The sequence below is a fragment of the Setaria viridis genome, chromosome 4, assembly GCF_005286985.2.
Source record: "Setaria viridis chromosome 4, Setaria_viridis_v4.0, whole genome shotgun sequence".
NCBI classification, from domain to species: Eukaryota; Viridiplantae; Streptophyta; class Magnoliopsida; order Poales; family Poaceae; genus Setaria; species Setaria viridis.
Genome location: NC_048266.2, coordinates 38,908,666 through 38,922,500, shown reverse-complemented (window position 1 = coordinate 38,922,500; position 13,835 = coordinate 38,908,666). Strand labels below are relative to the sequence as shown.

The 13,835-nt window shown below is 48.7% G+C and overlaps 3 protein-coding genes across 4 annotated transcripts; 2 read left to right on the top strand and 1 right to left on the bottom strand.

Moving 5' to 3' along the window:
* Positions 1 to 555: 555 nt before the first annotated feature.
* LOC117851917 (uncharacterized) lies at positions 556 to 2,129 on the bottom strand. 2 transcript variants are annotated; one of them, XM_034733828.2, is made up of 3 exons: positions 1,568 to 2,129; positions 1,059 to 1,124; positions 556 to 799 (listed from the first exon to the last, which is right to left on the bottom strand). In XM_034733828.2, the coding sequence occupies exons 1-3, from the start codon at positions 1,932 to 1,934 to the stop codon at positions 696 to 698; spliced, it is 537 nt and encodes a 178-aa protein (XP_034589719.1). In that variant the 5' UTR covers positions 1,935 to 2,129; the 3' UTR covers positions 556 to 695. The 2 variants fall into 2 exon arrangements, with proteins under 2 accessions (XP_034589719.1, XP_034589720.1); XM_034733829.2 differs by having other exon boundaries at positions 1,059 to 1,121; positions 1,568 to 2,118.
* A 2,866-nt stretch (positions 2,130 to 4,995) lies between these two features.
* Positions 4,996 to 6,032, top strand: LOC117851550 (21 kDa protein). Its single transcript, XM_034733374.2, has one exon. It carries the CDS (start codon positions 5,136 to 5,138, stop codon positions 5,766 to 5,768), a length of 633 nt encoding a protein of 210 aa, XP_034589265.1. The 5' UTR covers positions 4,996 to 5,135; the 3' UTR covers positions 5,769 to 6,032.
* Positions 6,033 to 8,527: 2,495 nt separating this feature from the next.
* LOC117851349 (cyclin-A2-1) lies at positions 8,528 to 13,428 on the top strand. Its single transcript, XM_034733149.2, has 12 exons — positions 8,528 to 8,865; positions 9,958 to 10,269; positions 10,385 to 10,682; positions 10,976 to 11,082; positions 11,264 to 11,356; positions 11,800 to 11,933; positions 12,104 to 12,179; positions 12,271 to 12,347; positions 12,430 to 12,463; positions 12,547 to 12,696; positions 12,778 to 12,912; positions 13,023 to 13,428. Exons 2-12 carry the CDS (start codon positions 9,964 to 9,966, stop codon positions 13,077 to 13,079), a joined length of 1,467 nt encoding a protein of 488 aa, XP_034589040.1. The 5' UTR covers positions 8,528 to 8,865; positions 9,958 to 9,963; the 3' UTR covers positions 13,080 to 13,428.
* Positions 13,429 to 13,835: the final 407 nt, after the last annotated feature.

Sequence of the window (13,835 nt, the reverse complement as noted above, 5' to 3'; positions counted from 1 at the left end):
GATAGACGAGTGAAAGGAGAAAGGAAGCACCAAGTTCAGAGTCCAGAAAAGCCAATGTTTTTGAGATCCAAATCCTCAGATGATGAGTCATCCACCCCTGAGCACAGACAGCTACGGAGAACAAATGAAGAACGGTAGGATAAGCATAACGTATGACTGCCCAAGAAAGAGAAGCATAACTTAACCACTGCCGAGGTGGGAGGAGCAGAAGCATAACTTATGACCCCTGCCGAGGTTGGAGAATGATGGGTGGTCGATGAACACAAGAACGTGAGAAGCATATTCTATTTCGGTGGACTGGGCTCTGTTCCTCCCTTGAATGAAATTTTCATTGTTCCAAAGACTCTCACTCGATATACCTTGCAATAAAAAGGAGTCGCGTTCAGTTTATTGGGTATAGCTGTCGACTTTCATGATCTTTTCACATTTTAATTCACGTTGCAATCAGAACGTATTGTTTAAGAAGATTTTAAACATGTTTTTCGCTGTTCCCATTCTCCTTAATACTTCTCTTGTTTTGCACAGAACAACAAAGGTATCACACGGTATGCGAAATGAAACAATAGCCAGATGATAAGCACATGTAGAACAACATTACACAGGTCCAAAATCCACCAAAGAATTGTGCCGGTACTATGCATGCTAGGTACTCAAATACTGCTCCAGGAAAATTTGAAGCAGCTCGGTAACTCCTATCAGACCATGATGGTGCACCAGATGAAGCTGAAGCCTACCAAGGCCGACGCTCCGGTCAAGCTCAAGCGATGCGTCGCGCCTCCGTTGGCTGTTGGTTTGGTCACTGCAACAATGGCCACACAAAATGCTCAGCTACTACTTACAACTAAGTGATCATCAAAATTTAGGTAAGTCTGGAGTATAATTCTTCTCTCTCTCTCTCTCTGATAGTGATAGAGAAGTTTGGTGTAACAATTTATACTGTGGGGTAACTGAGATCTACCAGTGATGATGGTTCAAGCAATGAACTGTTCTCGTCGTCAGTACTGATCGTAAGTGCTGATAAAACAAGCACGACAAATTAGTGAAGTGACAACTAATACCTGTAGAAGCAGAGCCGCCAGTGGAAGCTGAAGATGCAGCAGTGCCGCTGCCAGTGGCTGCACCTGCTAGAAGAAACGAAATCTCCATCATTCAGGTTCAGAAGGTCAACTGCAGAGATGGATCTAGAGCAGTCACACGATGGATTATGATTCTCCTACCAAAAATAACCCATTGACATCCAAATCTCTCCACATACAGAGGATTTTGTATAGCTAGACAATACCATTTTGCGTAGTGTTATACGTTAGCTGCTGTGCGTTGGCAGTTAAAAGAGGTTAAAGACAAGCCAGACAGCTTTAGCTTTCTGCCGATCCATTGTATGGACACGACAAAGTTTCGAGTAAAGAGATTATTCATCTGATCGGGATTTAGCTACTGTTAGTGATAAAAACAAGCATTAATCTCTGTGTACGTACGCACTGCATTCTAAAACGGAACAAGCACAGCAATCAGGCACGTTCAGGCGGTCGGCAGATGAGATGGGCGGCGACAGAGCGAGCTCAATTACCTGCACCGGCGGCGGCGGCGGAGGTGGCGGACTTGGCGCAGGTGGAGTCGTCGTCGGCGACGCCGCAGCGCTTGGCGAGGCCGAGCCCCTGCTCGGGCTTGACGCCGAACGCCTGCAGCGCGGCCTTGTTGAGGAGCATGGCGCACATGCACGCCGTCTCGTTGGCCGCCGCCTCCTTGAGCGGGCCGCAGCACGCCGCCGGCGGCGCGGACGTGGAGTTGAGGTACGCCGCGCACGGCACCAGCTTGGCCGCGCACGACGGCACCGCCCCGGCACCCGCGGCGGCTGGCCCCTGCGCGTGGGAGGGAGGCGCGGAAGCCGCCGCCACGCAGGCGACGGCGAGGGCGACGGCCAGGAGGCCCTGCATTGTGCTTCGCGTGCTCTGTGCGAGATGAGCGAGAGTGGCAGTGAGGGAGTGATCGGTGCGGCGCGGCGTGTGCGATGCGTTGTTTATGGAGGGGGATCGGAGGTGGCGCCGCGCGACACGGTGGTGCGGCGGGCCTCGGGTCCGGTTGCGGTTGGTGGCGGGACAGCGGGGATGGGGTGGTTGGCGGCACGTACGTGCGCCGGAATCTTGCGCTGTCCGGCCGGCTGCATGCGGGATTGCGGGCGCCGGCGCGTGTGGTCGATCGGGAGGTAGAAAACGGTTCATCTTTCGGGGAAAAAAGAAAAGAAAAGGAAAACATATAAACTGGATTATAATCCAAATCCAAGGATAATAGGATAAAAAGTTATCATAGGATCACAAATAATGGCGGATTAAGGTTGAAAAAATTTCGCTAGTCCCATCGGATGATCGCGATCGCGGCCTAGTTGGCCATCCTTGATCACGTAGATGCCGCGCATTGAGGCGTCAGGAGCAGTGATCATTGGGCCGCGCGATCGAGCTCTACAGCGCTGGCCAATTCTTGGTGGCGTGTGCACTGTACACGCACGTCGACCGACAGCTACCGAGGCCGGCAACCTCACGTGAGAGCCTCGTGTGCTGCTGCTGCCCCCCATCGCGTACGTCGTTCGTGCCAACCGAGAGCGATGCAGCTTCTAGGTCCTCCTCGTTTCCCATCATCCGGACTACTAGTCCGTTAATTCAACTTTATATATGAAATGTACATTGATTTTTATAGCCTGAATAAAACCAATTGCAAAATTGACAGAGAAGTTGCCAGAACGGGCTCCGTAGTTGGGCCTTGGGCTAGGATAGAATAGAACATGGAAGGGCCTAGAATCGCAGCGAGCGGCAGATGGCGAGCGACGGCATGAGTAAATGCAGCTTGGTCCGATGAGATGCCGATGCCGTCCGTGCATGATCACCACCTCGTAGCCGGACCGCTTCTCTCGTGGTCGTGGGCAGCATCCGTCCGCGTCGTCGCTGACGATGGAGTCCACATGCTATACCGGCCCCTCCGTACCAGATCGAGGGTGCCGCCGTCGCGACGACCACACCGTTCACACATGGCTTGAGCACCTGGGTTTTAATTTAGACACTCTAGTTTCAAGCTTCGTTTGGCATCTGCTTATTCTCTTAGGAGTTAGGATCTCTCTGAATCGCTCAACTCTACAAATTAACCTAACGTCTACTCCTTCCGTTCCTTTTTATCTGTTGCTTTGAGAAGCAGAGTGTGCTTGTGAAGGCAGCACGCTTCCCAGCGACAGTTATCAAGAGACAGAGAGAATAACAGCAAAAAAGAGTATCTATCCATCTATCCACATATTTATAAATCAAATATATGGACATAGATAAGCATGCCCAGCTTCCATTAATTAAGATCGGCTTGAGGCTTGTAGGGAGTTGGCCTACCCAAATTCGGCAAAAAGAGAGGCAGATCAGCTATAGCTCATTGTCGGAGCCGACTGGCAGCACTACACATTGCTAGTACTAGGCTACTAGCTAATGCTAACATCATCAAGAAGAGTGGTAGAATCACGTGTCCGCTTCTCAGCAACCAAGTGAAGAGGACACGCGCAGCCTTTTATCAGCAACCAAAAGCAGAGCAGAGCCCCGGACCGATGCCCTCTGCTTAATTCTTCAATCTTCACTGTTCTTGCACAGCCACAAACCGCACAACCGTGGGAGGACCGAGGACTGAGGAGGACAGGCTCACGTGATTGGCGCCGGCAACCTCCTTTCAGTTCCTGTTCATGGATCGTGGGAGCCTGCCGAAAACGACGGATGCTTGGCCTGCCTCGCTGGCAGCTAGACTGCTACTCTAGCTAGACATACCTCCAAGCCTCCAACAAGGATAAAGTGTATTGCAGGTTTGGCGCCGGAAACTGTGAGTGGAGCAGCGTCGTCGTCATGCTCAGGCTGTCCAGACAGATGGAGCCAAGGCTAGGGCATGGGCTTGCGGTGGTAGCTCAGTCCCTTGCGAAGATTAAGGTCATGGAACTCTGGATTCCCGGCAGCAGCATTTCGTCAACCATGCCAGAAAAAAAGTGCGCTACGGTCCACGGAGATCTAGACGAGTTTACACACGGTTATCAGGTAGTTTCCAACTCTGCATTAAGCATTTGACTAATGCGTAAACAAACGGCCATCAAATGCGTTGAAAAATCCGTCGTCGCTGGGATCGTCTGGTGTGTGTGCCCGGCCAAACCCACCACAATGGTTGGCTAGTAGGGCTGGGGGTGTACGTGGACCGAACATTATTAGGCCACATCCAACCGTGCACAGTACACTGTACCACCACTGCAATTACTTGTAATGAATTTTTTTAATGTTTCTTTTTTTCCTTTCCCTTTACATAGTACTACGCACTGGATAGGACCAACAAAGACTGCATTCATGCCACCTTTTTTGCTCTTTATGTTAGCTACGCTAGTTTTTCGGTCCTGATGGCGTCTTCTTTTCATGGAAGAAGCTAGCTAACCACCTGACTAATCATCACTAGCCAAACAACATTACAAGTAGAAAATCATCTTAAACACATTGCTGGCTGCAGCACGGAGAGATCGGAGAGGCACTGGTACTGGTACAGCCTACAGGCAAGCAAGATGCCGTCAGCATTCATGCTGATCCACATCTCTCCCTCTCCCGCCCAAGCGAGAGGCCGACAGGGAAACACTGTCCCCTGCTGGCCCATCACGTGGTCGCACATTCACACGCACCCCCTCGTTATTTATGGAGGCATTATCCGCTCCCCACCTCAAGGTTACTCCATTTTGGTCTTTCAGAAAAGGTTATTGTGTTTTTGTGTGTGTGAATTGCCATTGCAAAGATTAGTGTTTGTTGGCATATTTAATTCTCACCTAAGTCGAGGACCGTTCTAGAAATATCTCCACTCACGTCAAATCGCCAGTGTCTTTGTCCATGCATGGTCCAAGCTCAAAAGCAAAAATCCAAGAATATAATATCTCCAAAATTCTTTTTTTTTGAATTTGTCGGCAAAATTCACTGGAATTTCCTCATCTCCCTATATAAGGAGACACAGCTAGGTGGCTGATTACAAAAGCCAATCAATCATTCAAGAAACCAACCAAACCAAGAGCCAGCAGCCCAGCACTCCAACACTGTGACTCCGTGAGCCTTGTGCTCCTCTGCCACACTTCCCTCCCCACCAGCTCAGCAATCATGCCTCGCCCGCCCTGTGCTCCCCTCCTGCTCCTCGCCGCCGCGGTCCTGGCGGTGGCGGCCGCGTCGCCGGCGAACAGCAACGCGGCGTCGGCCAGCGACTTCATCCGCAAGTCGTGCCGCGAGACGCAGTACCCGTCGGTGTGCGTGCAGAGCCTGGCGTCGTACGGCGGGTCACCGCAGCCGCGGAGCCCGCGGGAGCTGGCCCGCGCGGCGCTGTCTGTGAGCGCGGACCGCGCGCACGCGGCGTCGGCGTACGTGGGCCGGCTCTGCGGCGGCGGGGCCAGCAGGGGCGCCGGCAGCAGGAAGAAGAGCGGCGGCGCGGCGGGCCCCGTGCGCGACTGCCTGGAGAACCTGGCGGACAGCGTGGGGCACCTCCGGGACGCGGCACAGGAGATGGGCGGCGCCGGGATGGGCCGCGCGGGCTCCCCGTCGTTCAAGTGGCACCTCAGCAACGTGCAGACCTGGTGCAGCGCGGCGCTGACCGACGAGAACACCTGCCTCGACGGGCTCTCCGGCGGCCGCGGCGTGGACGCCGGCACCCGCGCCGCCATCCGCGGCAAGGTCGTCGAGGTGGCGCAGGTCACCAGCAACGCGCTCGCCCTCGTCAACAAGGTCGGGCCGGGGTACTAGCTTGCCCGTACGCCAAGCCCAGGCCCAGATGTTCACTACATGCTAGCTGTGTGTTGTGCTGCCTGCGTCGCTTAACTGGCATTTGTTCACCTATGTTTGTGTAAGATATAGTTAAGGGCGATATAATTAAACTTGTAATGGCCAGAATTAAGTTTGCTAAGAATGGTGTGCTCCTCCCGTGACAAATAAGCCCATTTTCAAGGGGAGGAGTATGTGTTGTGCTTGATCCAACAGCTAGCGTCTTTGCTAGTGCTCCATTTTCCAGATTGTTCTCTTGGCGATACTATGCGTCGTCTTTGCTGCTTTGCGTCCTTGAATAAGATTTATTCAAGGACCCCAACTGAATGCGTGGCTGCTGCTGTGCTACATGACCTGTCAGGCTTAGGTGGCCATGTGGCCTTGGACTCGCATGGGGGTTCTGTCCTCCGGAGGGGCGTTTGGATAGCTGGGATTAAACTTTAGTCCTGTCACATCGGATCCCTGTCACATCGGATGTTCGGATACTAATTAGGAAGACTAAACATAAACTAATTATAAAACTAATTGCAGAACCGCTAGGCTAAATTGCGAGACGAATCTATTAAGCCTAATTAATCCATCATTAATGAATGGTTACTGTAGCACCATATTGTCAAATCAATGACTAATTAGACTTAATAGATTCGTCTCGTGATTTAGCCTAGAGGTTGTGTAATTAGTTTTGTAATTACTCTAGATTTAATACTCGTAATTAGTATCCAAACATTCGATGTGACGGAACTAAAATTTAGCCCCCTCCTCCCAAACACTCCCTGAATCATTTGGGTTCTTCTTTTCCTCCTTATATCCACCTCGACTGTTTCAAGTACTCTTTGCTTTGGATAAGACCAAACGCATGAAATCCAGCACGATGTGCAGTGGAACGATACTTCCTTACGTGCAGAAACCCAAGGCAGAGGCACAGTTCAGACCATCCCACAGCCCAACTGTACGGAGGCTCATTCAACGCACTAAAACTGTCACGTCGAATGTTTAGATACTAATTAGAAAGATTAAACATGAATTATTATAAAATCAATTGCGAGGTTAATTCGCGAGAAGAATCTATTAAGACTAATTAGTCCATAATTTGATAATGTGATACTACAGTAAATATGTGCCAATCATGAATTATAGTCAGACGTTGGTTGGGTAAACATACCCCGTTAGTCAACTTGAGAATTGAAATAATTACAAATTTGTAGGTGTTCAAACTTGTTTTTAAAACTTCGTGTAGGAAATACCTGAACCACCAACTGAGTCAGTTTCCGAGCGCTCCTCAGGAAGTAAATAGTAGTTGAAATGTCTGGAGCCTTGTTATAATCCATTCGAAGTATTAATCTCCTCAAATCTTCGTAGGAAGCGGGGATTTCTTTCGGTAATGGGATCTGAACAGGAAATCAGAATTTAGTTTTGTTCTACAAGATACTTGAAACAAGGCATAGATACAAAAAAATCATCTGAACAATGCGAATTCGTACCTGCAAGCTGTAATAGTTGTAGAGGAGATTCTCCACGGAAGACTCCATGCATGCCGCGGAGAAGACTCCATGCGTGCCCCAGGCTTCAGCTACTTCGATGACTCTCATCGTTAGTTCCTCCAGCTTCTGGGGCATCGCGATCATCGCCTCCACGTCGCTGCCCTTTGCGAAGCTGGAGCAGATGAGGCAGAGTTTTGTGAAGGACGCCGCCGGTAGGACGCAGCAGGTGAGGAAGAGGTCCTTGAGCGCGCCGTACGCGAACATGGAATTGGGAAGTATCGACGGCGGCGGCGACGACACTGCATTGAAGTTGAGGTCGAATGACTGGAGCATCTTCTCGGAGAGGGCCTCCATCCAGCCATGCACGCCGGGGATCGGAGGAAGCCGTCGGTGACGTTGAGGCGGGCGCGGCGCACGCCCGCAAGCACGGCGTCGATCGCCGCCCGGTCGCATGTGGACGAGGTGAAGTCGATGTCGGAGAGGTCGCGCCAGGACCGGCCCCAGGCGGCAGAGAGCACGCTGGCGCGCGCTGCTTCGCGGAGCGGTAGGCGCGCGCGGATGAGGTCCAGGAGCTCCGGCGGGAGATCGGAGACGACGGCCATCGTGTCGTCTGTCGTCTGCACGAAACGAACCGAGACGCAATTCTCGTCTTCTTTATATCCTCCTGTTCCGCTCTTCTTCCGTCCTCCTGTCCGTTTGTATCTCCTCCCATCGCGGGGTCAATATTTTTCACCCTTCCTTTCTGATTCAAACTGCACAACTTTCCTGTTATTGTTCTACGTTTTGAATCACGTGTACTTTTCAGCAATGAAACTGCAGAAATGTTATTGTCAGACTTGGATGAGGTGACGGTGACCCCCCAGCAGTGGAACTGTTCCGCCTTCTGCTAGAATTTGAATCTGACCCCTCAAGAAAAACAACTTCACTATGAGGGGAAGGAAAAAAGAGCACCACTCCATCCCTAATAAACTATTTCTAATATTCTTATTTGCTAGTTTGCTATTAATATTTAAAAAGAGCACCACTCCGCTGGCTCAAACGAATGGCTCGCCCAATTTGCCTGCATCCGCTGTTGGGCCTTCCGCGCGAGCCTATTTACTGGCGGTCTTCTGAGTCAGTCCGGCGAAGAGAGCCCACTCGGCTATCGGGCCGCGACGCAGATCTCCAGGACCAGAGACAGGGAGGGGAGACCAGGAGGACCACACCACTTGGCGTTTAAAGAACAGGTAGGAGCCGAGGGGAGGCCGGAACGGAAACGGACAGACCAGCAGAGGAGGGGCTGTTCGAAATTTGAAACCCTCCCGAATCCACCCATTTTCCCTCTCCTCCGCTCCTCCGCTCCGCCCCCCTTCTCTCTCATCCCAAAAGGGCAAAGAAAAGAAAACGCACCGCCCTCCTCCCTTCCCTTCCCCTCCTCTCCCAAACTCACAGTCTCCACCCTCTACTACCGGAAAACCAAAACCAAGCGGAGGGAGCGGAGCCCTCGCCGCCGCCGCCGACCCCCGCCGCCGCCGCCGCCGCGCAGATCGCGGCCGGATCTACGGCGCTGGGGCACGGGGGCCCCCGGATCGACGCCTCCGCCGCGCTGCACGCGAGCGGTGAGCCTCCTCGCTCCCTCCCCCCCTCCCCCCCCGCCCCCCCTCCAGGCGGGTTCTTGGGGCTCTTGATGTCGATGGCCCGGGGGTGCGAATTTCGTGTGGTGCGTGTGCGTGGGGTTTTCCCCCTTCTTTGGGTCCAAGAACCTCGGGGGTTAGGGTTTCTTGGCTGAGGGGGCCGTGGGGCTTGGGGTGGGTCCAAGAATCCCCCTCCCCTGCCCCCCAAGAACCCAGGAGGAGCTTGTTCTTTCTGCGAATAAAGGTTCTTTTGGATGTGATTGTTCTCTTGTGGACGCGTTGTGCTTGCGCTGCGGCCAAGATGCCTTTTAGCCTGCGAAAGAATTGCTGACGCGTGCTCGTTGCTGCGTCGGATGAGCTTTTACTGCCGATTATGTGGTCTGAACATGCTGCATTCTTGATCCGCAGATTTTGTTGTATTGCAAAGTCACTGTTGCACCCCTCTGTGTCAATTTCGTACTGCAAATGCAGCATTCTCTCAAAGATCCATATAATCCTTATCTTGATGGGAGACAAATTGCAGTAAAAATACGAAATTTGAGGCCGGCTGCACCTAGGAAATGCCAAATTCTTGGTCATACAAGAGTAAAAAGGAACTGATCTGGTTCTGAATTGCGATTATTTTAGTTCAAATTGCAGGTCTTCACGTTCTTTTGATGTAAAATGCCAACATGCAAATGTTTTGCTTTGATGTTTCCAAAAAAATGTTCTGCTTTGTTTTTAATGAAAATGGGGCAGGGCAATTTTGTCTGTCCATCTAAAAAAATTCCAACATGAACAAGTAGTTTGTTGCTCTGATACAAACATGAACAAGCCAATGTGGCGCTTATAGTTATGTCATCTGTATGCCCTGTAGTACTTTGTTCTTTCTCTGACTTACAAGCTGAAGACATACATAGTTTGACATTACATTGCTGAATATAAATATGATGTCATGAGCTTGTCGAAGATGTTTTCTTAAAAAACTTACCCAACCTTGCTCTTCACTTGTTGAGTTCCCCAATGCCATTTTGCCTCTGCTTTTGGATTATTAATTGCTCATTATATAAAATCACATAGTTACTTTAACCTATTCAGGTTTGGATGGCTTCACGAAAGGAAAACCCTATGCTCATTGCTTGTCAAGCACCCAATGGTCGAATCACGCGAGCTCAAGCTGCTGCTAATCGGGGAACCTTTGGACCTTTTCCTTCTGTTCCACTGCCTGCGAAAACTGAACGAAAACAGGCTGCACAAGGGAAGACAAAAAGGGGATCTTCATATGAGAGCGCTAGTGCAAGTGTGGCAATTTCAGGCCCCCAGCCTAAAAGACGCACAGTACTCAGGGATGTAACCAATGTCAGCCGTGCTAACTCCAACAGAAATTACACTGCTGCAACTAAGCTTCAGGTATTGAGGTGTTCCACACATTACTGCATTCTCCTACGAGGAGTTCTCGATGTCAACAAATTCTCAAATATTTATGCAAATATAGTAGAATGACAAAGTAACCCCTTTTTTTCAGACAAGGCCCTCCCAGCGGATTGGAAGAACCACGAGCAAAAACAAGCAGTGTGCAAAAAAGGTCCCTAAGATACCCCCACCAGCTGTTAAAAGTTCAGTTGCTAATGAGTCAAACATTGCTGAAGAAACACAAGAGGGGACACTTTTGCCGCAGAGAGAGGAGCCTGCTCCTTTGCTTGAGAACAGGGGGTCGCTATCATTACAGGATGTTGAAAGGAACAGGGACAGTGCTTGTCATGAGGCATTCTTTGAGGAAAGAAATGCCAGGGATAAATCTGAACCTTCGGTGTCAAAGACTGGTTAGTTGCATTTTATTTTTGAGCATTGAACATTTGCTAGCATTCACAGCCACTGGTGAATTTAAAATGTTCAAGGCTTTTCTTTGCTTACCATGTTTGATGTTGCAGCTTGTACCCTTGCTTTTACTCGAGTATAATCTTGATGATTTAAGAAATATTAGAGATCTGAAATAACAAAAGCATGCTGCAAATGTTTCTCTATTTAGTCGTTTCTGAGATACTTGTAGATAGTCTTCACATAATCACTTTTCTTATTAGTGGCCATCTGCTAAATATCCTGTCCTTTGTTCCAGGGGACTCTCCTGCGTTAGACATTGTAGACATTGACAAAGACAATGGCAATCCTCAGATGTGCGCTTCCTATGTTGTAGAGATATACTCAAACCTAATGGCTTCAGAGGTATTCTATTGTATTTTGGTTAAAAAGGAAATGCTTCTTCGTTCTGCTTCAATTTTTTTATATTTCAGATGTCGTATTGAGCATGGAATAACTCCAGTTTTAGATATCTGTGTTATGTTTTGTCACCTTGTGCTTATTTGAAGGGTACATGCTCAATCTTTATGTTTATGTCATTCCACAGCTTATGAGAAGACCCAGTCCAAATTACATGGAGGGTTTGCAACGGGACATCACAAAGGGCATGAGAGGAATACTCATTGATTGGCTTGTGGAGGTTGTTATATCTATAATTCTATTTGGATTTCTGTTCATTTTTATACATGATTTGAAGTTGGTATCAGATCATTTGCCTTTGGCATCTCACAGCATATACTTTGCACAGAACTAATGCACAAAGCTAGCAAATGCAAAGTATAGTCCAGCAGATAAGGAATTTACTATTATTTGATTCCAGTAAACATGAGATAACTATATGATATACTTGAATCAGTTAGCCTTTGTTTTTGCAACACATAACTTGCTCAGAGCCTGATATATTAAAAGTGCTCAGAATAAGGATATCCATTTTCCTCAGAGTCAGAAGCCTAGTTTGCACATCTCTCATACATGTGTCATCTGGCTTCTCTTTTTCTTATGATGAAAATCTTTTATACCTTTTGCTGTTTACTTCTCATGACTCCTCAGCTTGTGATGTCTTATATATTGTCTCTGTTGCAGGTTTCTGAAGAATACAAGCTTGTACCGGACACGCTGTACCTCACTGTATATCTTATTGACCGCTTTCTTTCTCGGAACTACATTGAAAGACAGAGACTACAACTTCTGGGAATAACGAGCATGCTTGTTGCTTCGTGAGTTTTATGCTCTAGCCATTTTATTCTTTAATAGTGGAAAAACTTCAAAATACATAGGGAAATGTAACATACAAAGTTTTGCCTAGCAGCTGGACCAGTTTCCTCTGTGGCTAACGTATTGCAAATGAGTACCTCTGCAAGTGAAGTAAAGTTTTGTTCTTTTGCAGAAAATATGAAGAGATATGTGCTCCTCGGGTTGAAGAGTTCTGTTTCATAACCGACAATACATATACAAAGGCAGAGGTATTTGTTTCATGTGAAGTTGAGAAAAAAAAATTACATGTATGGAAGGAACCATTGAATTTCTATAGCTGATAACCTCCTGATCCAGTAGGTGTTGAAAATGGAGTGCCAAGTGCTCAATGACCTGGGATTTCATCTTTCTGTTCCAACAACAAAAACATTTCTCAGGTTATTTTTGGCCAAATTTGCCTAATATTTCTTTTCGAATGGGAAAGGCATGCACCATTACTAACATGTATGTTTTTATCAGGAGATTCCTTAGAGCGGCACAGGCATCTCGTAAAGTAAGATTGGCCTCAGATCTTACGAGTCCATTCAAGTTATGCTACATTTTAACTCAGCACTAAATTCTGAAGTTTATTTGCAGACTCCTTCTGTCACTTTGGGATTTCTGGCCAATTATCTTGCGGAGTTGACATTGGTTGAATATGGATTCTTGAAATTTCTTCCTTCAGTGGTGGCAGCATCGGCTGTTTTTCTTGCTAGATGGACGCTTGACCAGTCTGACCTCCCATGGGTATGTATGAAAGGCAGTTGGTACATACATGCTTAAAAAAAAACTTGGTGTCATCTCTAACTTGGGGCTATTCTTATGCAGAATCAAACTCTTGAGCACTACACCTCTTACAAAAGCTCTGATATTCAATTATGCGTCTGCGCTCTACGGGAACTGCAGCATAACACCAGTAACTGCCCTCTTAATGCCGTCCGTGAAAAGTATAGAAATCAAAAGGTACGCAACCACTTCTTGCTGTTTGTATTCCTAGCACACTGCTTGAGTGAAGCCTTAAGTTTCACTTGGTAGTGGCAATTAAAACTGAAGTTTCGCTTGTTCTGTTGCAGTTTGAATGCGTAGCAAACCTGACTTCACCGGAGCTTCACCAGTCACTCTTCAGCTGACACGCCAATGACATCAATTACCTGTTGATCATCACGTTAGCAGCAGTCGTAGCTGAGACTGCGTTAACATTATGTAGCATCCCTTCCCCCTCGTCTGATTTGGTTCTGTTGTCCCGAGCTGTTTTTGTTTCCCGACCTTTTTCGAGTCGTGCAGTAAGAAGACAGATGGCTCGTCGCTTTGGCTTGACATGAGGTTTACCCGATTGTAAACAACACTGTGTAGGCTTGGCTTGAGTTGATAACCGTAACGTGTCCAGCTTGTATAACAAACAACGGAATGCTGTTTGTTGTGACATAATTCGTTCATTGTTAGCCTGAAAATGGAAGGTAGTTTGTTGCTTGTATCCAACTACTTTCTGTCAACATGGAATGCTCTTTTGGACAATCCACTGCCTTGTTGAATTCTTTTTTTTTTCGGGCTAAGGTGGTGTGTAAACTACTGGAAATAGGAAGTGGTCTGTTACGGATAGATAGTGACAGCATGCAGATTTGGCCATTTGGTTGGGCTTATTCCGTACCGAGCCCCCTCCGACATCCGACCGCGTCCCACCCGCGCGCGGCGCCACCCAGCGCCTGCCTGCCGGTTTTTCCCACCCGCGAACGTGCGTGGCTCCCTTTGCTACACGGTTTTCCCACCGGGCACCGGCTTTCGTGAAAAACCAGCGTGCAGTGCTCCCAAGTCCCGCATGAGACGTGGTGGACCAAGGCACGTATTCAAGTTCCAGGTTGCTTTTTGCACGGATTGTCATTTGCAGA

Bases quoted from the DNA above. Each gene is read 5' to 3' on its own strand.
- LOC117851917 (XM_034733828.2), bottom strand. From the start codon at position 1,934: ATGCAGGGCCTCCTGGCCGTCGCCCTCGCCGTCGCCTGCGTGGCGGCG. The intron at 1,125-1,567 runs GTAATTGAGCTC...CGTTTCTTCTAG, and splicing joins CGCCGCCGCCGCCGGTGCAG to CAGGTGCAGCCACTGGCAGC. The intron at 800-1,058 runs GTATTAGTTGTC...CCATTGTTGCAG, and splicing joins TGGCGGCTCTGCTTCTACAG to TGACCAAACCAACAGCCAAC.
- LOC117851550 (XM_034733374.2), top strand. From the start codon at position 5,136: ATGCCTCGCCCGCCCTGTGCTCCCCTCCTGCTCCTCGCCGCCGCGGTC.
- LOC117851349 (XM_034733149.2), top strand. From the start codon at position 9,964: ATGGCTTCACGAAAGGAAAACCCTATGCTCATTGCTTGTCAAGCACCC. The intron at 10,270-10,384 runs GTATTGAGGTGT...CCTTTTTTTCAG, and splicing joins CTGCTGCAACTAAGCTTCAG to ACAAGGCCCTCCCAGCGGAT. The intron at 11,934-12,103 runs GTGAGTTTTATG...GTTCTTTTGCAG, and splicing joins ACGAGCATGCTTGTTGCTTC to AAAATATGAAGAGATATGTG.